At 46.8% G+C, this 25,689-nt stretch overlaps 1 protein-coding gene across 5 annotated transcripts in view; it reads left to right on the top strand.

The window, feature by feature from the left end:
• DLGAP1 (DLG associated protein 1) overlaps positions 1-25,689 on the top strand; it is a 1,173,524-nt gene that overhangs the window by 634,810 nt on the left and 513,025 nt on the right. The window contains exon 1 of one of the 5 annotated variants that reach the window (XM_063923540.1): positions 9,590-9,641. The exons of the other annotated variants lie outside the window; for them this stretch is intronic. Within the exon in view, the coding sequence (XP_063779610.1) occupies positions 9,630-9,641 (12 nt within the window). The 5' untranslated portion in view covers positions 9,590-9,629. Of the gene's footprint in view, positions 1-9,589; positions 9,642-25,689 lie in introns of those variants that run through there. 5 annotated transcript variants of the gene reach the window in all.

The following is a 25,689-nucleotide window of genomic DNA, read 5'->3' on the forward strand; positions in this document are numbered from 1 at the left end:
AACAGCCAAGTAGGTAACAGATAAGCAGATGGGGGGAGGTGGGGGGGTGGGGGCAAGTAAAGTCACCCAGATAGGTATACCGTAGGGGCACAAGTGAGTTACATGTACGTCTAGTCAGTCAATGTTCAGGAGTTCAGTAGGCAAACTGCTTGGGGAAAGAAACTTTTGAAGCTTCTGGTGGACCCGGCGAGGACGGACCTGTAACGCCTGCCTGAAGGAAGCAAGTTAAACATGCTGTGGCCGGGGTGTAGCTGGTCCTTTACTATCTCCGTTGCCCGCTTTTTAGCTCTGGACAGGTACAGGTCCTGGACTGAGGGAAGGTCGGCTCCGGTGATCTTCTCTGCAGTTCTGACCACCTCTTGGAGTCTTGCACTGGCAGAGCCGTACCATACCAGTATCGAGGAGCATAGTACCGACTCCACAATCGCGGAGTAGAAGAGTAGCAGGAGCTTCTGTGGTATGTTGAACCAGTGGCGTGCGGTGAGGTCAGGGGCTGGTGAGGCACTGCAGTCATAATGTCCTCCGAGTCCCGACAATGACTCCTACCACCGCTGAGCCAATGCCGGTATTGCCGCCACCTCCGCCAATGGCCTACAAAATCACCGCCATCAACCGCCCGGTCCCTATCTCAGTCCGATTCCGCTGCCAATGCCCGCAGCCTGCCTGCTCATCAAACATGTAAAGAGCAGGATGCTAATATATTGTACATTTTTAAAAATGTATAGAAAAGAGAGAGGAGAAATATGGGGAGAGGGGAGAAATTAGAAATATCAGGAGATGGTAGAGAGAGCAGGGGGTAGGATGGGAGTAGTCGTGGTGGAGAGCAGGGGGCAGGCTGGGAATAGTAGTGGGAAGCAGGGGGACAGGATGGGAGTAATAGTAGTGCAGAGGGGTTTAGTATGATTTACTGACTGATGGGATGCTGACAGGTCCCTGTAAAGTACCCTAACCATCCCATGCCACCTACCCTAACCCTCTCTTGTGGGTGCCTAAACCTAACTCTCCTGGTGGTGCCTAACCCTAATCCTCCCTTCCCCGCTACCTAAACCAAACCCTCCATCCCCGGTACCTAACCCTAGCCTTCCCGTCCCCGCACCCTATGCCTAACCCCCCCTTCTCATGCCTAAACCTGATTCCCCCTGCGGCAGGACGCCGGCGAGTCCCACTAAAAGGGCATTCGGGAATCCGGCTGTCAGTATTTTGACACCGGGCTTGTGGTGTCCTTCAGGATTCCAGTGTCAGTATATCGACTTTTCATCAGGAACTTTACTGAATCCTGTGCAGAGTAGGGGGCAAGCAGGAAGTAATAGAAGGGGTGGTAGGATGGGAGTAGTGGTGGGAAGAAGTGAGCAGGATGGGATTAGTGGTGGGAAGAAGTGGGCAGGATGGGAGTAGTGGTGGGAAGAAGTGGGCAGGATGGGAGTAGTGGTGGGAAGAAGTGGGCAGGATGGGATTAGTGGTGGGAAGAAGTGGGCAGGATGGGAGTAGTGGTGGGGACTCGGCAAGTACTGTATAAGTTAGAATAAAATGAAGGATCTCACCTCTTTACAGCTCACACTGGTCATACGCCTGGACAGCCAGAGTGAAAGTGATGTGTCCTGCTCCTCCGGCAGCTCACACCCATCTCTTCCCCTGCACAGTCCAGCGTGGCTGAGACACAAGGGTGGATGCGGCCTGCGATCGGTTTGCGAGGGGGGGATCAGTTTGCGGGGGTGATCGGTTTGTGGGGGGGGGCGCCACACCTCCGCACCTCCGCACCAGCTGTGCCAGCCAATGCTTGCAGTATAGGCTGCACTAGCTGCAACCTACAGACATTCCCCTGACCGCGGTTGTCACTGTGTGACAGTCGGCGGTGGGCAGCCCTGGGGGGGAGGGAGGATCTCCGCTGCAGCCCTGCATATGACGCGTAATCCCGCCGCTGTATACTCCAGTTCAGTGCGGGCCGGCGCGGAAACTATCGGCCGCCATGTGTGTAAGCTCGGGTGGGTGGGGGTGGCTAACACTCGTGGCAGAAGGGGGGAACTATCGCCTGTCATTAGTGTAAGCTCGACGGGAGGGGAGGGAGAGGCGCTCGCGGTAGCCGGCTTCGGGAAGCAAGGTGGTTTGGGGACGGGTAGCCACTCCCCCGCCCAGCCCACTGTCCAATCACATCAAACTCAGTGACAGGGGCGTGCTTTCATATGGGCTGTAAGCATGCTCCTGTCTTAGAGGCACTTCCAGCAGGTGCCACTTACAGGGCTTTTTTTAATGGGCTTTTACAGCCTGATGCTTGGCCCCACCCCCTGCTTCCGGCCCATTCACACCAACAGTAGGAGGCACCAAGAGCGGTGCCTCCGAAACACATTAAATACTATTTTGGACACAATAAAAATAATTAAAATAATATAACGGCTAAAGAAGATACTTATGACACAGAATATGTGTTATAAGTATCTTCTTTTAATTATTTTAGTCATTAATGACAGGGGAGGCACTACCTCCCCTGACTGCACGTCCCTGTGTTGAACTTTCTTAGTTGCCTGAGGAAAAACAACCTCTGCTGCACTTTCCTGACAGTGGTGTCAGCGTTGGACCCCCATTTAAGGTCCCGGTAGATTGTGGTTCCTAGGAACTTTAAAGAGTCCACTAGTGATACCACACTGTCAGCAATCATTAGCGGAGGTGCACTAGCTGACTTCTTCCTGAAGTCCACTATCATGTAGACAGTTTTGAGGTGGTTGAGCTCAAGGTTGCTGTGGCTGCACCACTGGGCCAACCGGTCTACCTTTTGTCTATAGGTCAATTCGTCCCCTCCTTGATGAGGCCGATGACGGTGGTGTCGTCTGCGAATTTGATGATCTTTACTGATTGCACCTCTGAGTTGCAGTCGTTTGTGTACAGGGAGAAGAGCAGGGGTGAGAGGACACAGCCCTGAGGGGCCCATGTACTAATGGACCGCACTTGAGACGTGAATTCCCCCACCTGTGTCCTATCAGTCAGGAAGTCTACTATCCAGGAACAGGTAGCTCCTGGGACACCTATGCAAAGTAATTTGGGGTGGAGGATGCTGGGGACGATTGTATTGAAGGCCAAGCTGAAATCGACAAACAGGACCCTCGCATAGGTACAGGGGATGTCTAGGTGCTTTAGAATGTAGTGCAGGCCCAGGTTGACTGCATCCTCGACACACCGATTCAATCAATAGGCGAACTGTAGGGGGTCTAGTTGGGGGCCAGTCACAGTTTTCAGGTGATTCAAAACCAGACACTCAAACGTTTTCATGACCACAGACGTCAGTGCTATCGTCCTGTAGTCGTTCAGGTTCATGATAGAGGGTTTCTTGGGGACCGAGACGATACTGGAAATTTTGAGGCAGGAAGGGACTTTCTGTAGCTCCAGCTATTTGTTGAAGATCTTGGTGAATATGGGGGCAAGCTGACCCGCACATGCTCTCAGGGCAGATGGTGACCAAAGGGCCAAACCCAGAGCTTTCCTGGGTTTGACCCTTTTGAACAATGCCTCCACCTCTTCTTGGGTGACTTTCAGTGCCTGGAGTTGGCTTTCGGTGTTCGGGGCATGATAGAGGTGATTGTTTGGGTGGCAGGGGACTTCTTTTGCTAACCTGCAATAAAAGTGGCTCAGCTCATCTGCTAGGTCTTGGTGCATGGTGGTGGACTTCGATGTTTTCTTGTAGTTGGTTATGGATTGCATTCCTTTCCATATAGATACGGGGTCATTGGTGGAGAGATCGTTTGTCAGCTTGTCCAAGAACCGCTTGTTAGCCTGATTTCTTTAGTCAGAGAGTTCCCAGTTCGGTTGTATAGTGCTCTGTCACCGCTGCTATAGGCCTCCTCTTTGGCCCGACGAAGTTGCCTGAGCTGGGCATTGAACCAGGGCTTCTTGTTGTTGTAAATGCGGTAAGTCTTGGTAGGTACACACATGTCCTCACAGTAGCTGATGTAGGTTGTGACAGCTTCTGTCAGGTAATTCAGGTCAGTTGCCGAGGCTTCAAAGACCCCCCATTCTGTGCAGTCAAAGCAGGCCTGGAGCTTAATCTTAGCCTCATTGGTCCAATATCTTAACAGTCTTGACGACAGGCTTAACCGCTCTCAGCTTCTGTGTATAGGTAGGAAGCAGGTGGACGAGGCAGTGGTCAGATAGGCAGAGTGCGGGATAGACCGGAAGGCAGACTTGAGGGTAGTGTAGCAGTGGTCATGGGAGCGCCCTTCCCTAGTGGAACACATGCCGTGTTGTTTGTACTTAGGTAGCTCCTTGCTCAGGTTAGTTCTGTTGATGTCGCCCAGCACTATAAGCATGGAGTCTGGGTGTTTTTTTTAATGTCAGATATGCATATGGCCAGGTGGTGCATGGCTTCGTTCGCACAGGTGAGGGGGGGGGGGATGTACACTCCCACAGGGACAATTGAGGCAAATTCTCGGGGGAATAGAAGGGGTTGCAGTTGATACATAGCATCTCCTGGTGAGAGCTACATGATTTGCCTAGGATAGTGACATTGGTGCACCATCTGTCGTTGATGTAGAAGCAGATGCCACCACCATTTGTTTTTCCTGAGAGAACCTTGGAGCGATCGGCCATGAAGAGACCAAAGCCCGGCAGAGATATCGGGTTGTCCGCAATACGGTCGTCCAGCCACGTATCCCTAAAGCAGGGGATGGACAACCCCGTAATGCCTGACCCTGCACTGCCCAGAAGGAGGGACAGTTCAGTGAGTGCACATTTGAGAGCAGGATCGCGGGAAGTGCAGACCAGTGCCCTCGCCGCCACCACCTCACTAAGGCACCTGCGCAACAGCTTCTCCTCTGAGCCCAGGTCCTTCTTCTAGGGCCGACACAAGGGCTTCTGTCATTCTCTTTCCGAGGCTGCCGATCTGCCTGCCTGTCGCCACACGGGCTGCGGGGGGCCGTGGCCGCTCGGTCGTCCACTTCGGCATCTACGATGTCTGCATCCCGGCCACACATGGCAGCAAGGGCTGCACGAGCCGCTGATCCGCCCGTCAACGGGCCCGAAAGTGGGGTAAGCACCGCAAGAGCGCTCCAATTTAGGAGGGTTTCCCTGCTGTATTTGGTCACCGGTGGGGTAGACAAGGGCAGGGAAAACAATGGGAGACAGGTATTTTGGCTGAGCTGCATAGCTCCGAGGTAGCCATCTGCGGCACCATCTTGGATTGTAATCGCTATAATTGTTATTGCTATAACCTATTGCTGCTCTTTAACCCAATAGGTATATTTGAAACAAGTGATAAATAAGATAACTGCTTTTTCTGTTGCTGAAAGGTGAGGCAGCCATCTTGGCTGGCATGTACGCTCCACTACTAGTCCCACACTCTAGATGTCACTGCTGAGAAGATAACAAGCCTGATATAGGCTGTATGCTAATTCACTATTATAACACATTTTTTATCCACATTTCCTTATTTATTACAAGCTTTAATATATTATTTTTTATACATTAATATGTTTCTTGAATATTAGTTATATATATATATATATACAGTGGGGATTGAAAGTTTGGGCACCCCAGGCAAAAATTCATTTTTAAGTGCAAAAAGAAGCCAAGGAAAGATGGAAAAATCTCCAAAAGGCATCAAATTACAGATTAGACATTCTTATAACATGTCAAAAAAAAGTTTGATTTTATTTCCATCATTTACACTTTCAAAAGAACAGAAAACAAAAAATGGCGTCTGCAAAAGTTTGGGCACCCTGCAGAGTTAATATCTTGTACTGTCCCCTTTGGCAAGTATCACAGCTTGTAAACGCTTTTTGTAGCCAGCCAAGAGTCTTTCAATTCTTGTTTGAGGTATCTTCGCCCATTCTTCCTTACAAAAGTCTTCCAGTTCTTTGAGATTCCTGGGCTGTCTGTGACGCACTGCTCTTATAAGGTCTATCCATAGATTTTCAATTATGTTGAGGTCAGGAGATTGTGAAGGCCATGGCAAAACCTTCAGTTTACGCCTCTTGATGTAATCCACCGTGGATTTTGAGGTGTGTTTAGGATCATTATCCATTTGTAGAAGCCAGCCTCTCTTTAACTTCAGCTTTTTCACAGATGGCATCAAGTTAGCGTCCAAAATTTGCTGGAATCTTATTGAATCCATTCTTCCTTCTACTCGTGAAATGTTCCCTGTGCCACTGGCTGCAATACAACCCCAAAGCATGATTGATCCACCCCCATGCTTAACAGTTGGACAGAGGTTATTTTCATTAACTTCTGTGCCCTTCCTTCTCCAAACGTACCTTTGCTCATTCCGGCCAAAAAGTTCTATTTTAACCTCATCGGTCCATAGAACTTTATTCCAAAATGCATCAGGCTTGTCTATATGTTCATTTGCAAACTTCAAACGCTGATTTTTGTGGTGAGGACGTAGAAGAGGTTTTCTTCTGATGACTCTTCCATGAAGACCATGGGGTTTATTTACTAATATTCGTGTTTTTGCCGTTTTGAAGAGTGTTTGATCTCGAATGGTATCGGTTGCATTTTACTGCAACTTTTTGAATCCTGATACGGTCATTCACTAAGCTGCCGAGTTTTGCACATTCGTTTTTTCCGATGTCGATGTGATTCGTAATATCAGGCAGTGTTTTACGGGAGTGATGAGTAAAACACTGCCTGACAAAACACAAGGAATCCCGGCCGGATCTGTGAGATCCGTGCAGGGCTTCATTGTGTACCTTAAAAAGTTCATTAAAGTCTTAAAAAAGTTAGAAAAAATTGCGTGGGGTCCCCCCTCCTAAGCATAACCAGCCTCGGGCTCTTTGAGCCGGTCCTGGTTGACAAAATATGGGGGGGGGAAATGACAGGGGTTCCCCCATATTTCAACAACCAGCACCGGGCTCTGCGCCTGGTCCTGGTTCCAAAAATACGGGGGACAAAAAGCGTAGGGGTCCCCCGTATTTTTGAAACCAGCACCGGGCTCCACTAGCCAGGTACATAATGCCATTGCCGGGGGCCCCTTTATAGTGGTCCCTGCGGCCCTGGCATTACATACCCAACTAGTCACCCCTGGCCGGGGTACCCTGGAGGAGTGGGAACCCCTTAAATCAAGTGGTCCCCCCCTCCAGCCACCCAAGGGCCAGGGGTGAAGCCCGAGGCTGTCCCCCCCATCCAAGGGCGGCGGATGGGGGGCTGATAGCCTTGTTTTCAAAATGTGAATATTGTTTTTAGTAGCAGTACTACAAGTCCCAGCAAGCCTCCCCTGCAAGCTGGTACTTGGAGAACCACAAGTACCAGCATGCGGTGGAAAACCTGGCCCGCTGCTACCTGTAGTACTACTACTAAAAAAATACCCCAATAAAAACAGGATACACACCGTGACAGTACAACTTTATTACATACATGCACACCAACATACACACATACTTACCTATGTTCCCACGAGGCTCGGTCCTCTTCTCCAAGTAGAATCCTACGAGTACCTGTGGAAAAAATTATACTCACATAATCCAGTGTACCTTCTGTTCTTTGTATAATCCACGTACTTGGCAAAATAATAAAACGGAAACCCAACCACGCACTGAAAGGGGCCCCATGTTTACACATGGGACCCCTTTCCCCGACTGCCAGGACCCCCCCTGACTCGTGTCAAAGAGGGTCCCTTCAGCCAATCAGGGAGCGCCACGTCATGGCACTCTCCTGATTGGCTGTGTGCTCCTGTAGTGTCTGTCAGGCAGCACACGGCACAGATACAATGTTGCGCCTATGCGCTCCATTGTAGCCAATGGTGGGAACTTTGCAGTCAGCGGTTGACCGAAAGTAACCTCACCACTGACCGCAAAGTTCCCACCATTGGCTACAATGGAGCGCATAGGCGCAACATTGTATCTGTGCCGTGTGCTGCCTGACAGACACTACAGGAGCACACAGCCAATCAGGAGAGTGCCACGACGTGGCGCTCCCTGATTGGCTGAAGGGACCCTCTTTGACAGGAGTCAGGGGGGGTCCTGGCAGTCGGGGAAAGGGGTCCCATGTGTAAACATGGGGCCCCTTTCAGTGCGTGGTCGGGTTTCCGTTTTATTATTTTGCCAAGTGCGTCGATTATACAAAGAACAGACTGTACACTGGATTATGTGAGTATAATTTTTCCACAGGTACCCCTAGGATTCTACATGGAGAAGAGGACCGAGCCTCGTGGGAACATAGGTAAGTATGTGTGTATGTTGGTGTGCATGTATGTAATAAAGTTGTACTGTCACAGTGTGTGTGTCCTGTTTTTATTGGGGTATTTTTTTAGTAGTAGTACTACAGGTACCAGCGGGCCCGGTTTACCACCGCATGCTGGTACGTGTGGTTCTCCAAGTACCAGCTTGCGGGGGAGGCTTGCTGGGACTTGTAGTACTGCTACTAAAAACAATATTCACATTTTGAAAACAAGGCTATCAGCCCCCCATCCGCCGCCCTTGGATGGGGGGGGACAGCCTCGGGCTTCACCCCTGACCCTTGGGTGGCTGGAGGGGGGGACCCCTTGATTTAAGGGGTTCCCACTCCTCCAGGGTACCCCGGCCAGGGGTGAATAGTTGGGTATGTAATGCCAGGGCCGCAAGGACCACTATAAAAGTGTCCCCCGGCTGTGGCATTATGTACCTGGCTAGTGGAGCCCGGTGCTGGTTTCAAAAATACGGCGGACCCCTACGCTTTTTGGAACCAGGACCAGGCGCAGAGCCCGGTGCTGGTTGTTTAAATATGGGGGAACCCCTGTCATTTTTCCCCCCATATATTTTCAACCAGGACCGGCTCAAAGAGCCCGAGGCTGGTTATGCTTAGGAGGGGGACCCCACGCAATTTTTCTTTCAGATTTTACACTAAACAGACCCTTTCCCATAGATAACCATGCACAGATCTCACTGATCCGTGCATGGTTATCCAAACTCGACTGGAAAAAGCAGGTCTATTTTATTGCTGCTTTTTTTAAAGAAACGAAAAAAAAACAGACCCGCAATTGAGCACTCAGTAACTAACACCCAAATACGAATGAATAGTGAATGCCCGTATTCTATGAAATAACAGCCGCGTTTGACCGATGGTCTATTCATTCGTATTTCTGAACGTTGTCATTCAAACCATTACGAATAGTCCAAACACTGCCGAGATTGGTGTTTAGTGAATTCCCGGATTGGGACTTAGAAAAAAAAACACAAATCGGACAAACTCGAATTTTTAGTAAATACTGGCCCATATTTGTACAAGTATCTCTTTATAGTGGAATAGTGTACCACAACTCCAGTGTCTGCCAGATCTTCCTGGAGGGATCGTGCAGTCAAACGTGGATTTTGACTTGCTTTTCTCACAATCCTGCGAGCTGTTCTGTCTGATATTTTTCTTGGTCTTCCAGATCTTGCTTTAACTTCCACTGTTCCTGATGACTGTCATTTCTTAATTACATTCCGAACAGAGGATATGGGCATCTGATAACGCTTTGCTATCTTCTTATAGCCTTCTCCTGCTTTGTGAGCATCAACTATTCTCAGTTTCAGTGTTCTACACAACTGCTTAGAGGAACCCATAGTGCTGATTGTTGGAGCAAGGTCAGATGAGTCTGGGCTTTTAAAACCTTTGAGATTGACATCACCTGGTCTTTCCAGATGATGATTGAGAACAATCCATTTCACTGCCAGGTCTCAGCTGTCCAAAGGATGCAGTACAAGGTAATAACTCTGCAGGGTGCCCAAACTTTTGCAGACGCCATTTTTTGTTTTCTTTTCTTTTGATAGTGTAAATGATGGAAATAAAATCAAACTTTTTTTGACATGTTATAAGAATGTCTAATCTGTAATTTGATGCCTTTTGAAGATTTTTCCATCTTTCCTTGGCTTCTTTTTGCTCATCAAAATGAATTTTTGCCTGGGGTGCCCAAACTTTCAATCCCCACTGTATATATATATATATATATATATATAGTTTCCAAAAAATATGCACTCTCCAAGATCCTTTTAAATGTGTATCAAAGTATTCCTTTTAATATATTATAATCACAAGGTTACAAATGTAAGGCTTCTTATCTTTCTTTCTTTCTTTTCATTTATGTATATATATATATATATATATATATATATATATATATATATATATATATAATTAATTATTTTCTTTTTTTTCCCCTGTCCACTTAATTGTTTATTATCTTCCATTTCCTCGGTTATCTGCCAGCTCTGCCATTCAAGCTCACCTTTTAATACAAGCACTTTATACTGTCGCATTGAGGCTTGATGAATATGCAGTATGTAACACTTGACCTCATATACTAAAGTCCTATTCTTTTATTCATTGTAAGCTTGCAAGCTGGGCCCTCTTAACTTTCTGTCTGTTATCACTCAGTCTCAATTTATTAATGTGTACCACTACCTAGTAGTAAAGAGCAACGGAAGATGATAGCGATACATAAATAAATATTAATAATAAATAAAGGTGTTCAGTCTGAAATGTTATTCTCTATACTGTGATGTTTTTTGTTATTGCAGATAAGCTTGTGTTGCATTTCTGTTTCACAAAGGTGTTCCAGGAAGACACTGCTGAAACTCACTGTTATCAGTTTGCAACTATGACTTCTTGATTTCCTGTGCAGTGTCACTGTTGGTGAAAAAGAGCCAGAATCGTATGTGTGTACCAATAATAACATTATGTATTCCAGCATTGTCAATGGCAAGTGTGTGGCCAGACCCATAACTTTGGTGGCCTGTGTCTAAAAAAAGCATTTGTGGACACTCCACCCCCACCTCCCCCACCCCCCAATATTCTTCAAACAGGGATATAAGGCCTTCCCACATGATATATATATACACACACACAGTCAAGTCACATTATTAAGACCACCTCCTACATTTGACGTCAACAGCGCATAGGTCATAAAGTACGTAATAGGCCGTCAGCACACATATCACTTGTCGCTGTACTGGGACAACCGACGGCTGGGGCTCAGTGCCATTTCACAGAAACGCACGATGCTGTATACTGCACTATACTCTGCTGTATTGTGCTGTATCCAGTCTCATTAGTGTCTGTGCAGTATAATGACTGTGTATATAGGGGGCGCGCTGCATGCTGCTGTGAATTGCGCTATGCTTGGGTGGACTAGGATCCCTGGTGTTCGGAGCGGTTTGGATTCCACAGATTCCGAACCGCTCATCTCTAAAATAAACCTTTGTCCTTCTTACAGTCTTATACAGAAGTCACTAGCATAAGTCACTAGTTGTGGCACAATTAGTGACTTATGTACAGTATATGACATGTCTATGTTATATTTCAAGTATACACTATAACCTTTTTGTTTTTTATGGGTGTAGTATGAATTGCCGGCTGTTGAGATCCCGGTGCCCAGCATACCGGCGCCGGGATCCCAACAACCGGAATGCCGGCAGTGGGGCAAGCGAAAAAGAGCCTCTTACGGGCTTGCTGCACTCACCATGCTGCGGGTACGGTGGCGCGCTAAGCGCGACACGCTATTTATTCTCCCTCCAGGGGTTCATGTACCCCCCAAGAGGGAGAATAGTTGTCGGTATGCCGGCTGTCGGGATTCCGGCGCCGGTATACTGAGCGCCGGAATCCCAACAGCCAGCATATCAAATGCCACCCGTTTTTTTATGCATCCCAGAATAGTATCTGCTTTTCCATCCATTGCCTGGGACTGTGTGCTGCTATACATCTTTCTGTCAACTGCTATCTATTGCATTTCCATTTTGTTTTTTTCTAGTTGCAGCCCTTTTAAAGTGTTAGCAGGGTAGTTGTTACAGCCAGGGGCAAAAATGTTTTTTAAGAAGGTACCAGAATAAATTGAAAATTGGCTTCATTTTGTGAGCAGGTGGAGCCAAACTACCAGGAGAAGCAACATAGGTGCAACTGCATAGCACAGGCCTAGATTAACAATGGGGTGCAGGAGAATAGCCAGAACTTTGTGGGCGTGATTTGTGCAGTGATGTTGCTGCTGACACAGGACTCCGGAGGTGTAGTTATTGAAAAAATGGGTGTAGTGAGTACATGTGGGCCCTCTTGTGTGTACATGTGGGCACCCATTATGCATTTGCCACTGCCTCCAATTCATATTGTGCCACATTACAGTTAGAGATGAGCGGGTTCGGTTCCTCGGAATCCGAACCCGCCCGAACTTCATGGTTTTTTTTCACGGGTCCGAGCGACTCGGATCTTCCCGCCTTGCTCGGTTAACCCGAGCGCGCCCGAACGTCATCATGACGCTGTCGGATTCTCGCGAGGCTCGGATTCTATCGCGAGACTCGGATTCTATATAAGGAGCCGCGCGTCGCCGCCATTTTCACTCGTGCATTGAGATTGATAGGGAGAGGACGTGTCTGGCGTCCTCTCCATTAGAATAGAGATAGATTAGATAGAGAGAGAGAGATTGTGCAGAGTCGCAGACAGAGTTAGTTTACCACAGTCAGTGACCAGTGCAGTTGCTAGTTAACTTTTATTTAATATAATATATCCGTTCACTTCTCTCTGCTATATCCGTTCTCTGCCTGAAAAAAAAAACGATACACAGCACAGTCAGTCACACAGTGTGACTCAGTCTGTGTGCACTCAGCTCAGCCCAGTGTGCTGCACAGTCATCAATGTATAAATTAAAAGCTTATAATTAATTGTGGGGGAGACTGGGGAGCACTGCAGGTTGTTAGCAGGAGCCAGGAGTACAATTATATTAATTAACAGTGCACACTTTTGCTGCAGGAGTGGTGACCAGTGCCTGACCACCAGTATAGTATTGTTGTATACTACTAATATCTCTTTAAATATCAACCAGTCTATATTAGCAGCAGACACAGTACAGTGCGGTAGTTCACGGCTGTGGCTACCTCTGTGTCGGCACACGGCAGGCAGTCCGTCCGACCAGAATTGTATTATTTATTATTATATACCTACCACCTAACCGTGGTTTTTTTTTCATTCTTTATACCGTCATAGTGTCATCCTAATTGTTACGAGTATACTACTATCTCTTTATCAACCAGTGTACAGTGCGGTAGTTCACGGCTGTGGCTACCTCTGTGTCGGCACACGGCAGGCAGTCCGTCCGACCAGAATTGTATTATTTATTATTATATACCTACCACCTAACCGTGGTTTTTTTTTTCATTCTTTATACCGTCATAGTGTCATCCTAATTGTTACGAGTATACTACTATCTCTTTATCAACCAGTGTACAGTGCGGTAGTTCACGGCTGTGGCTACCTCTGTGTCGGCACACGGCAGGCAGTCCGTCCGACCAGAATTGTATTATTTATTATTATATACCTACCACCTAACCGTGGTTTTTTTTTTCATTCTTTATACCGTCATAGTGTCATCCTAATTGTTACGAGTATACTACTATCTCTTTATCAACCAGTGTACAGTGCGGTAGTTCACGGCTGTGGCTACCTCTGTGTCGGCACACGGCAGGCAGTCCATCCGACCAGAATTGTATTATTTATTATTATATACCTACCACCTAACCGTGGTTTTTTTTTCATTCTTTATACCGTCATAGTGTCATCCTAATTGTTACGAGTATACTACTATCTCTTTATCAACCAGTGTACAGTGCGGTAGTTCACGGCTGTGGCTACCTCTGTGTCGGCACACGGCAGGCAGTCCGTCCGACCAGAATTGTATTATTTATTATTATATACCTACCACCTAACCGTGGTTTTTTTTTCATTCTTTATACCGTCATAGTGTCATCCTAATTGTTACGAGTATACTACTATCTCTTTATCAACCAGTGTACAGTGCGGTAGTTCACGGCTGTGGCTACCTCTGTGTCGGCACACGGCAGGCAGTCCGTCCGACCAGAATTGTATTATTTATTATTATATACCTACCACCTAACCGTGGTTTTTTTTTTCATTCTTTATACCGTCATAGTGTCATCCTAATTGTTACGAGTATACTACTATCTCTTTATCAACCAGTGTACAGTGCGGTAGTTCACGGCTGTGGCTACCTCTGTGTCGGCACACGGCAGGCAGTCCGTCCGACCAGAATTGTATTATTTATTATTATATACCTACCACCTAACCGTGGTTTTTTTTTTCATTCTTTATACCGTCATAGTGTCATCCTAATTGTTACGAGTATACTACTATCTCTTTATCAACCAGTGTACAGTGCGGTAGTTCACGGCTGTGGCTACCTCTGTGTCGGCACACGGCAGGCAGTCCGTCCGACCAGAATTGTATTATTTATTATTATATACCTACCACCTAACCGTGGTTTTTTTTTTCATTCTTTATACCGTCATAGTGTCATCCTAATTGTTACGAGTATACTACTATCTCTTTATCAACCAGTGTACAGTGCGGTAGTTCACGGCTGTGGCTACCTCTGTGTCGGCACACGGCAGGCAGTCCGTCCGACCAGAATTGTATTATTTATTATTATATACCTACCACCTAACCGTGGTTTTTTTTTTCATTCTTTATACCGTCATAGTGTCATCCTAATTGTTACGAGTATACTACTATCTCTTTATCAACCAGTGTACAGTGCGGTAGTTCACGGCTGTGGCTACCTCTGTGTCGGCACACGGCAGGCAGTCCGTCCGACCAGAATTGTATTATTTATTATTATATACCTACCACCTAACCGTGGTTTTTTTTTCATTCTTTATACCGTCATAGTGTCATCCTAATTGTTACGAGTATACTACTATCTCTTTATCAACCAGTGTACAGTGCGGTAGTTCACGGCTGTGGCTACCTCTGTGTCGGCAGTCGGCAGGCAGTCCGTCCATCCATAATTGTATTATTATTATAATATATACCACCTAACCGTGGTTTTTTTTTCATTCTTTATACCGTCGTCATAGTGTCATACTAGTTGTTACGAGTATACTACTATCTCTTTATCAACCAGTGTACAGTGCGGTAGTTCACGGCTGTGGCTACCTCTGTGTCGGCAGTCGGCAGGCAGTCCGTCCATCCATAATTGTATTATTATTATAATATATACCACCTAACCGTGGTTTTTTTTCCATTCTTTATACCGTCGTCATAGTGTCATACTAGTTGTTACGAGTATACTACTATCTCTTTATCAACCAGTGTACAGTGCGGTAGTTCACGGCTGTGGCTACCTCTGTGTCGGCAGTCGGCAGGCAGTCCGTCCATCCATAATTGTATTATTATTATAATATATACCACCTAACCGTGGTTTTTTTATACCACCTAACCGTGGCAGTCCGTCCATAATTGTATACTAGTATCCAATCCATCCATCTCCATTGTTTACCTGAGGTGCCTTTTAGTTCTGCCTATAAAATATGGAGAACAAAAAAGTTGAGGTTCCAAAATTAGGGAAAGATCAAGATCCACTTCCACCTCGTGCTGAAGCTGCTGCCACTAGTCATGGCCGAGACGATGAAATGCCAGCAACGTCGTCTGCCAAGGCCGATGCCCAATGTCATAGTACAGAGCATGTCAAATCCAAAACACCAAATATCAGAAAAAAAAGGACTCCAAAACCTAAAATAAAATTGTCGAAAGAGAAGCGTAAACTTGCCAATATGCCATTTACCACACGGAGTGGCAAGGAACGGCTGAGGCCCTGGCCTATGTTCATGGCTAGTGGTTCAGCTTCACATGAGGATGGAAGCACTCAGCCTCTCGCTAGAAAACTGAAAAGACTCAAGCTGGCAAAAGCACCGCAAAGAACTGTGCGTTCTTTGAAATCCCAAATCCACAAGGAGAGTCCAATTGTGTCGTTTGCGATGCCTGACCTTCCCAACACTGGACGTGAAGAGCATGCGCCTTCCACTATTTGCATGCCCCCTGCAAGTGCTGGAAGGAGCACCCGCAGTCCAGTTCCTGATAGTCAGATTGAAGATGTCAGTGTTGAAGTACACCAGGATGAGGAGGATATGGGTGTTGCTGGCGCTGGGGAGGAAATTGACCAGGAGGATTCTGATGGTGAGGTGGTTTGTTTAAGTCAGGCACCCGGGGAGACACCTGTTGTCCGTGGGAGGAATATGGCCGTTGACATGCCAGGTGAAAATACCAAAAAAATCAGCTCTTCGGTGTGGAGGTATTTCACCAGAAATGCGGACAACAGGTGTCAAGCCGTGTGTTCCCTTTGTCAAGCTGTAATAAGTAGGGGTAAGGACGTTAACCACCTCGGAACATCCTCCCTTATACGTCACCTGCAGCGCATTCATAATAAGTCAGTGACAAGTTCAAAAACTTTGGGTGACAGCGGAAGCAGTCCACTGACCAGTAAATCCCTTCCTCTTGTAACCAAGCTCACGCAAACCACCCCACCAACTCCCTCAGTGTCAATTTCCTCCTTCCCCAGGAATGCCAATAGTCCTGCAGGCCATGTCACTGGCAAGTCTGACGAGTCCTTTCCTGCCTGGGATTCCTCCGATGCATCCTTGCGTGTAACGCCTACTGCTGCTGGCGCTGCTGTTGTTGCCGCTGGGAGTCGATGGTCATCCCAGAGGGGAAGTCGTAAGCCCACTTGTACTACTTCCAGTAAGCAATTGACTGTTCAACAGTCCTTTGCGAGGAAGATGAAATATCACAGCAGTCATCCTACTGCAAAGCGGATAACTGAGTCCTTGACAACTATGTTGGTGTTAGACGTGCGTCCGGTATCCGCCGTTAGTTCACAGGGAACTAGACAATTTATTGAGGCAGTGTGCCCCCGTTACCAAATACCATCTAGGTTCCACTTCTCTAGGCAGGCGATACCGAGAATGTACACGGACGTCAGAAAAAGACTCACCAGTGTCCTAAAAAATGCAGTTGTACCCAATGTCCACTTAACCACGGACATGTGGACAAGTGGAGCAGGGCAGGGTCAGGACTATATGACTGTGACAGCCCACTGGGTAGATGTATGGACTCCCGCCGCAAGAACAGCAGCGGCGGCACCAGTAGCAGCATCTCGCAAACGCCAACTCTTTCCTAGGCAGGCTACGCTTTGTATCACCGCTTTCCAGAATATGCACACAGCTGAAAACCTCTTACGGCAACTGAGGAAGATCATCGCGGAATGGCTTACCCCAATTGGACTCTCCTGTGGATTTGTGGCATCGGACAACGCCAGCAATATTGTGTGTGCATTAAATATGGGCAAATTCCAGCACGTCCCATGTTTTGCACATACCTTGAATTTGGTGGTGCAGAATTTTTTAAAAAACGACAGGGGCGTGCAAGAGATGCTGTCGGTGGCCAGAAAAATTGCGGGACACTTTCGGCGTACAGGCACCACGTACAGAAGACTGGAGCACCACCAAAAACTACTGAACCTGCCCTGCCATCATCTGAAGCAAGAAGTGGTAACGAGGTGGAATTCAACCCTCTATATGCTTCAGAGGTTGGAGGAGCAGCAAAAGGCCATTCAAGCCTATACAATTGAGCACGATATAGGAGATGGAATGCACCTGTCTCAAGTGCAGTGGAGAATGATTTCAACGTTGTGCAAGGTTCTGATGCCCTTTGAACTTGCCACACGTGAAGTCAGTTCAGACACTGCCAGCCTGAGTCAGGTCATTCCCCTCATCAGGCTTTTGCAGAAGAAGCTGGAGGCATTGAAGAAGGAGCTAACACGGAGCGATTCCGCTAGGCATGTGGGACTTGTGGATGCAGCCCTTAATTCGCTTAACAAGGATTCACGGGTGGTCAATCTGTTGAAATCAGAGCACTACATTTTGGCCACCGTGCTCGATCCTAGATTTAAAGCCTACCTTGGATCTCTCTTTCCGGCAGACACAGGTCTGCTGGGGTTGAAAGACCTGCTGGTGACAAAATTGTCAAGTCAAGCGGAACGCGACCTGTCAACATCTCCTCCTTCACATTCTCCCGCAACTGGGGGTGCGAGGAAAAGGCTCAGAATTCCGAGCCCACCCGCTGGCGGTGATGCAGGGCAGTCTGGAGCGACTGCTGATGCTGACATCTGGTCCGGACTGAAGGACCTGACAACGATTACGGACATGTCGTCTACTGTCACTGCATATGATTCTCTCAACATTGATAGAATGGTGGAGGATTATATGAGTGACCGCATCCAAGTAGGCACGTCACACAGTCCGTACTTATACTGGCAGGAAAAAGAGGCAATTTGGAGGCCCTTGCACAAACTGGCTTTATTCTACCTAAGTTGCCCTCCCACAAGTGTGTACTCCGAAAGAGTGTTTAGTGCCGCCGCTCACCTTGTCAGCAATCGGCGTACGAGGTTACATCCAGAAAATGTGGAGAAGATGATGTTCATTAAAATGAATTATAATCAATTCCTCCGCGGAGACATTGACCAGCAGCAATTGCCTCCACAAAGTACACAGGGAGCTGAGATGGTGGATTCCAGTGGGGACGAATTGATAATCTGTGAGGAGGGGGATGTACACGGTGATATATCGGAGGGTGAAGATGAGGTGGACATCTTGCCTCTGTAGAGCCAGTTTGTGCAAGGAGAGATTAATTGCTTCTTTTTTGGGGGGGGTCCAAACCAACCCGTCATATCAGTCACAGTCGTGTGGCAGACCCTGTCACTGAAATGATGGGTTGGTTAAAGTGTGCATGTCCTGTTTTGTTTATACAACATAAGGGTGGGTGGGAGGGCCCAAGGATAATTCCATCTTGCACCTCTTTTTTCTTTTCTTTTTCTTTGCATCATGTGCTGATTGGGGAGGGTTTTTTGGAAGGGACATCCTGCGTGACACTGCAGTGCCACTCCTAGATGGGCCCGGTGTTTGTGTCGGCCACTAGGGTCGCTAATCTTACTCACACAGTCAGCTACCTCATTGCGCCTCTTTTTTTCTTTGCGTCATGTGCTGTTTGGGGAGGGTTTTTTGGAAGGGACATCCTGCGTGACACTGCAGTGCCACTCCTAGATGTGCCCGGTGTTTGTGTCGGCCACTAGGGTCGCTAATCTTACTCACACAGTCAGCTACCTCATTGCGCCTCTTTTTTTCTTTGCGTCATGTGCTGTTTGGGGAGGGTTTTTTGGAAGGGCCATCCTGCGTGACACTGCAGTGCCACTCCTAGATGGGCCCGGTGTTTGTGTCGGCCACTAGGGTCGCTTATCTTACTCACACAGCGACCTCGGTGCAAATTTTAGGACTAAAAATAATATTGTGAGGTGTGATGTGTTCAGAATAGGCTGAAAATGAGTGTAAATTATGTTTTTTGAGGTTAATAATACTTTGGGATCAAAATTACCCCCAAATTCTATGATTTAAGCTGTTTTTTAGGGTTTTTTGAAAAAAACACCCGAATCCAAAACACACCCGAATCCGACAAAAAAAATTCGGTGAGGTTTTGCCAAAACGCGGTCGAACCCAAAACACGGCCGCGGAACCGAACCCAAAACCAAAACACAAAACCCGAAAAATTTCCGGCGCTCATCTCTAATTACAGTGCCACACTTCATACTATGTAATATTATAATGCCCTCCAGTTCACTGTAAACCACACTACAATGACCCGATCCAGGTGCAGTGCATAACTAGATACTGTATATTGCATACCTCCCAACTTTGTCCTCCTATGAAGAGGGACACACGTGCGGCGCAGCTGCGCGTTCCCGAAAAGAGGCATGGCCTATGAAAAGGGGGCATGGCTTCGCGGGAGGACACACTATCGTGAGCCACGCCCCATTTTCGTCACTGAGGGGGCATGCCCAGCGCTCTGTGAGCTGCTAGCATGCCCTCTCTCCCACTGTCTGCACTGAATAGACACTGTGCGCATGCGCCCAGCGTCTATTTACAGCTGCTCTGCTAAGCAGAGCAGTGAGTGCAGGAGCCTCCTAACTGCCCAACCCCCCAACACCGCGTGACACTGCGGCCCGCGAGTGGGACAGCGGGACAGTCCCCAAAAAACTGGACTGTCCCACGAAAATCGGGACAGTTGGGAGGTATGATATTGTAGGCCACAAGGCAAAAGTTTGACAGGGAAGTAGAGATGAGCGCCTGAAATTTTTCGGGTTTTGTGTTTTGGTTTTGGGTTCGGTTCCGCGGCCGTGTTTTGTGTTCGAACGCGTTTTGGCAAAACCTCACCGAATTATTTTTGTCGGATTCGGGTGTGTTTTGGATTCGGGTGTTTTTTTCCAAAAACACTAAAAAACAGCTTAAATCATAGAATTTGGGGGTCATTTTGATCCCAAAGTATTATTAACCTCAAAAACCATAATTTACACTCATTTTCAGTCTATTCTGAATACCTCACACCTCACAATATTATTTTTAGTCCTAAAATTTGCACCGAGGTCGCTGTGTGAGTAAGATAAGCGACCCTAGTGGCCGACACAAACACCGGGCCCATCTAGGAGTGGCACTGCAGTGTCACGCAGGATGTCCCTTCCAAAAAACCCTCCCCAAACAGCACATGACGCAAAGAAAAAAAGAGGCTTTTTACTGATATTTGGTGTTTTGGATTTGACATGCTCTGTACTATGACATTGGGCATCGGCCTTGGCAGACGACGTTGCTGGCATTTCATCGTCTCGGCCATGACTAGTGGCAGCAGCTTCAGCACGAGGTGGAAGTGGATCTTGATCTTTCCCTAATTTTGGAACCTCAACATTTTTGTTCTCCATATTTTAATAGGCACAACTAAAAGGCACCTCAGGTAAACAATGCAGATGGATGGATTGGATACTAGTATACAATTATGGACGGGCTGCCGAGTGCCGACACAGAGGTAGCCACAGCCGTGAACTACCGCACTGTACTGTGTCTGCTGCTAATATATAGACTGGTTGATAAAGAGATAGTATACTCGTAACTAGTATGTATGTATAAAGAAAGAAAAAAAAACCACGGTTAGGTCACTGGTATATACAATTATGGACGGGCTGCCGAGTGCCGACACAGAGGTAGCCACAGCCGTGAACTACCGCACTGTACTGTGTCTGCTGCTAATATATAGACTGGTTGATAAAGAGATAGTATACTCGTAACTAGTATGTATGTATAAAGAAAGAAAAAAAAACCACGGTTAGGTCACTGGTATATACAATTATGGACGGGCTGCCGAGTGCCGACACAGAGGTAGCCACAGCCGTGAACTACCGCACTGTACTGTGTCTGCTGCTAATATATAGACTGGTTGATAAAGAGATAGTATACTCGTAACTAGTATGTATGTATAAAGAAAGAAAAAAAAACCACGGTTAGGTCACTGGTATATACAATTATGGACGGGCTGCGGAGTGCCGACACAGAGGTAGCCACAGCCGTGAACTACCGCACTGTACTGTGTCTGCTGCTAATATATAGACTGGTTGATAAAGAGATAGTATACTCGTAACTAGTATGTATGTATAAAGAAAGAAAAAAAAACCACGGTTAGGTGGTATATACAATTATGGACGGGCTGCCGAGTGCCGACACAGAGGTAGCCACAGCCGTGAACTACCGCACTGTACTGTGTCTGCTGCTAATATATAGACTGGTTGATAAAGAGATAGTATACTCGTAACTAGTATGTATGTATAAAGAAAGAAAAAAAAACCACGGTTAGGTCACTGGTATATACAATTATGGACGGGCTGCCGAGTGCCGACACAGAGGTAGCCACAGCCGTGAACTACCGCACTGTACACTGGTTGATAAAGAGATAGTAGTATACTCGTAACAACTAGTATGACGACGGTATAAAGAATGAAAAAAAAACCACGGTTAGGTGGTATATAATACAATTATGGTTGGACGGACTGCCTGCCGAGTGCCGACACAGAGGTAGCCACAGCCGTGAACTACCGCACTGTACACTGGTTGATAAAGAGATAGTAGTATACTCGTAACAACTAGTATGACGACGGTATAAAGAACGAAAAAAAAACCACGGTTAGGTGGTATATATTATAATACAATTATGGATGGACGGACTGCCTGCCGAGTTCCGACACAGAGGTAGCCACAGCCGTGAACTACCGCACTGTACACTGGTTGATAAAGAGATAGTAGTATACTCGTAACAACTAGTATGACGACGGTATAAAGAACGAAAAAAAAACCACGGTTAGGTGGTATATATTATAATACAATTATGGATGGACGGACTGCCTGCCGAGTTCCGACACAGAGGTAGCCACAGCCGTGAACTACCGCACTGTACACTGGTTGATAAAGAGATAGTAGTATACTCGTAACAACTAGTATGACTATGACGACGGTATAAAGAAAGAAAAAAAAAACCACGGTTAGGTGGTATATAATACAATTATGGATGGACGGACTGCCTGCCGAGTGCCGACACAGAGGTAGCCACAGCCGTGAACTACCGCACTGTACTGTGTCTGCTGCTAATATAGACTGGTTGATAAAGAGATAGTATACAATACTACTAATATACTGGTGGTCAGGCACTGGTCACCACTAGTCACACTGGCAGTGGCACTCCTGCAGCAAAAGTGTGCACTGTTTAATTTTAATATAATATTATTTATCATGTACTCCTGGCTCCTGCTATAACAACCTGCAGTGCTCCCCAGTCTCCCCCACAATTATAAGCTTTATATACAATACATTGATGTGCAGCACACTGGGCTGAGCAGTGCACACAGACTGAGTCACTGTGTGACTGTGTATCGTTTTTTTCAGGCAGAGAACGGATATATTAAATAAAACAAACAACTGCACTGTCTCTGGTGGTCACTGGTCACTGTGGTCGTCAGTCACTAAACTCTGTCTGCACTCTGCACTCTCTTCTAATCTACAGTATCACAGCAATCTCTCTCTCTCTCTCTCTTCTAAATCTAATCTAAATGGAGAGGACGCCAGCCACGTCCTCTCCCTATCAATCTCAATGCACGTGTGAAAATGGCGGCGACGCGCGGCTCCTTATATAGAATCCGAGTCTCGCGATAGAATCCGAGCCTCGCGAGAATCCGACAGCGTCATGATGACGTTCGGGCGCGCTCGGGTTAACCGAGCAAGGCGGGAAGATCCGAGTCGCTCGGACCCGTGAAAAAAAAAGTGAAGTTCGTGCGGGTTCGGATTCAAAGAAACCGAACCCGCTCATCTCTACAGGGAAGGTGGCCCCTCTTAGCTCTGGGCACAATAGCACCTGCCCTTCCTGCACCTATGGTAGCTACGCCCTTGATGGGGTGGATGGAGCTACATAAAAATAGGCACATTGTCATGACAGCTTGATGGTGACCAGATGCCCAGCTGACAACATGGTTGGACATATATTATAAGTATTAAAACTGAATTCTATTTTCCTCATAATTGGCTGTATTCAGAACATTCTTTTTCATGTTAAAAATGCAGAAATAAGTGTTTACGTATTTTTAACGTAACCGTTCCATTCAGCAAAGGGTTAATGGAGAAGATAGCGCAACTATCTTCTCCATTAATGCCGTCTCGCTGAGTATCACACAGTAGGGAGTAGTATAGTGCTTTCTATAGTGTTTTAAAGTTTTATGCTCTTCAGCACCACCACAACCCCTGGACGGTCAGTCCGTTCTCCAAGACCCCGCTTCACCTGCATCCTATGACCACTGGCGACAACCTGTACCCGGACAGGGGCTCCTCAGGCAGCCCAACCTGCTCTCCCGCATCTTTTCGGCTTCCCACTGACCCCTCCTAAGGACATGTACACGGACCTAGATAGCACTCCCACCTTCTCCCGGGCAGACGGAGAGTACTGGGGATCAGCTTATAACCCATACAGTATATGCTCATATATACTGTATACACACATGTTATACCCGCACACACCAATGCTCTGTCCCCTGTCAGGCAATCACACGATTGTCTGAAATACTTCTTAGGCCAAACCAGATGGGCCAAGTGGTTCTCAGCTGCCATCACGTTATAGGAGTGATATTCAATTATTTTGTGTGCCAAATCCCCTGTCTAATGTGATGGGAGATTACGGGGCACAATTCAATTGTTTATTTTCACGCTGATCGCGCCCATAAAGGTTGAGTTTAGCCGCATAAAGCAGCTAAACCCTATCAAAGTGCTGGACAAATCACGAATTGTGGCGTTTGGGCAGCTAAAGGGGTCACTTTTCAGGCTTTGCAGCTCACCACACCTGGGGTGTGCAAGCAGAAATGCAGACGCCAGTAGCCATCGCGCCGAAATGGAGCTACAATTGAATAGCTCCATTGGGCACCATCTAGTGGCTGCTGGCAGATAAAACATTTGAATTCTGCCCTATGTTTCTGTGTGTCACAATAGTTCACTGGGGAAAGTAGTGAATGGGGGGAGAGGAAGGTGATGCTGTATGGGAAGAGAGAAGGGTAATTCTGCAGCAGCAACAAACAACGTTGGTAACAGCATAAATAGTCATTATGACGTTAGGTATCACTATTTCTCACTCTGCATCACCGCATAAGGGGCATTAAGGTGTGTGGCGTGGCACATTGTGTAAGAGGCGTTATGGTATGGTGCATAATGTGTAATGATCATTAAGGTGTGGTGCATAATTTGTAAGGGACATTACAGTGTGGTATAATGTGTAAGGGGCATTACGGTGTGTGGTTTAATGTGAAAGGGGCATTATATTGGGGTGCATAATGTGTAATGAGCATTAAGGTGTCGTGCATAATGTGTAAGGGGCATTACAGTGTTTGGCATAATGTGCAAGGGGCATTATGGTGTGTGGGATAATGTGTATGGGGAGTTATGGTGTGTGGCATATTGTGTAAGGGGCACTACAGTGTGTGGTATAATGTGTAAGGGAAGTTACAGTGTGTGGCATATTGTGTAGAGGGCATTACAGTTTGAGGTGTAATGTGTAAGGTGCATCATGGTGTGTGGCATATTGTTTAAATGGCATAACTGGAAGTAGGAAAAATGACAATGGTAGGGGGCATGAATCAGGAACAAAAATATAGTGCTATGAACTGTTTGGGGGATGGAGCCCCCAAACTGGTATCTTGCCTAGGGCCCCATAAGGTCTAAACCTGGCTCTGGCCAATATAAATTGTAAACTCCACAGTGGCAGGGACTGATGTGAATGACCGAAATAAACTCTGTAAAGTGCTGCGGAGTGTGTGCAATATATAATTAACTATTAATAAATAATAAATCATGAGCTGTGTGAAATCTGATTGAGTTGTTAAATCTTCTCAGAGAGATTTAGAAATGCATAATTTATGATTAGTAGTCCTAGCTGAATGATTGAATCTGCTGTTCAGCGCAACCCTACACAAGTTCATGTATTAACGCAATTTCCAGATTGATCCACTGAGAAAGAACTATGGCTTTTTGAGGTTTTCTATTTTTATTTTATCTGGACAGCCATTAAGATTTTAGATAATGTTCAAAAAAGGGGTGTAACTCCCAGAGGCAATGGAGGCTCTTGCCCCCGGGCTCCAAGCCCTGAAGGGGCACCTGCACATACAGCAGCACCTGTGTGCTTCACAGTGGGATCCAAAAGTGACCACTGCTCTTCCAACAGAGCTCTGCGGCGCACTTGCTGCTGCTGCAGCGTTAATCACCTCTCTCCCAAGAGCCCTGCTAACACCTGTAATAGCAAACAGGATGGCTCCTTCATGGTACCGTTCAGACTGCATCATGTGACAGTGCACTGCCGCTGCTGCTGGACTGTGAAATGGGATCCACAGTTGAACTTTGATTCTGCATGCTTCAGAGAGTCTAACCCTGAACTATCAGGCCTTCTCACACAGTGTAGCTGGAGCCCTGCCAATTCACTGTAGGTTCCAGTTCCTGCAGACTGACTGAGAGCGCTACCTATATATTTCTGAAAGTTATGTGATAGATATATATATATATATATATATATATATATACT

Source organism: Pseudophryne corroboree, chromosome 5 (genome assembly GCF_028390025.1).
Source record: "Pseudophryne corroboree isolate aPseCor3 chromosome 5, aPseCor3.hap2, whole genome shotgun sequence".
NCBI classification, from domain to species: Eukaryota; Metazoa; Chordata; class Amphibia; order Anura; family Myobatrachidae; genus Pseudophryne; species Pseudophryne corroboree.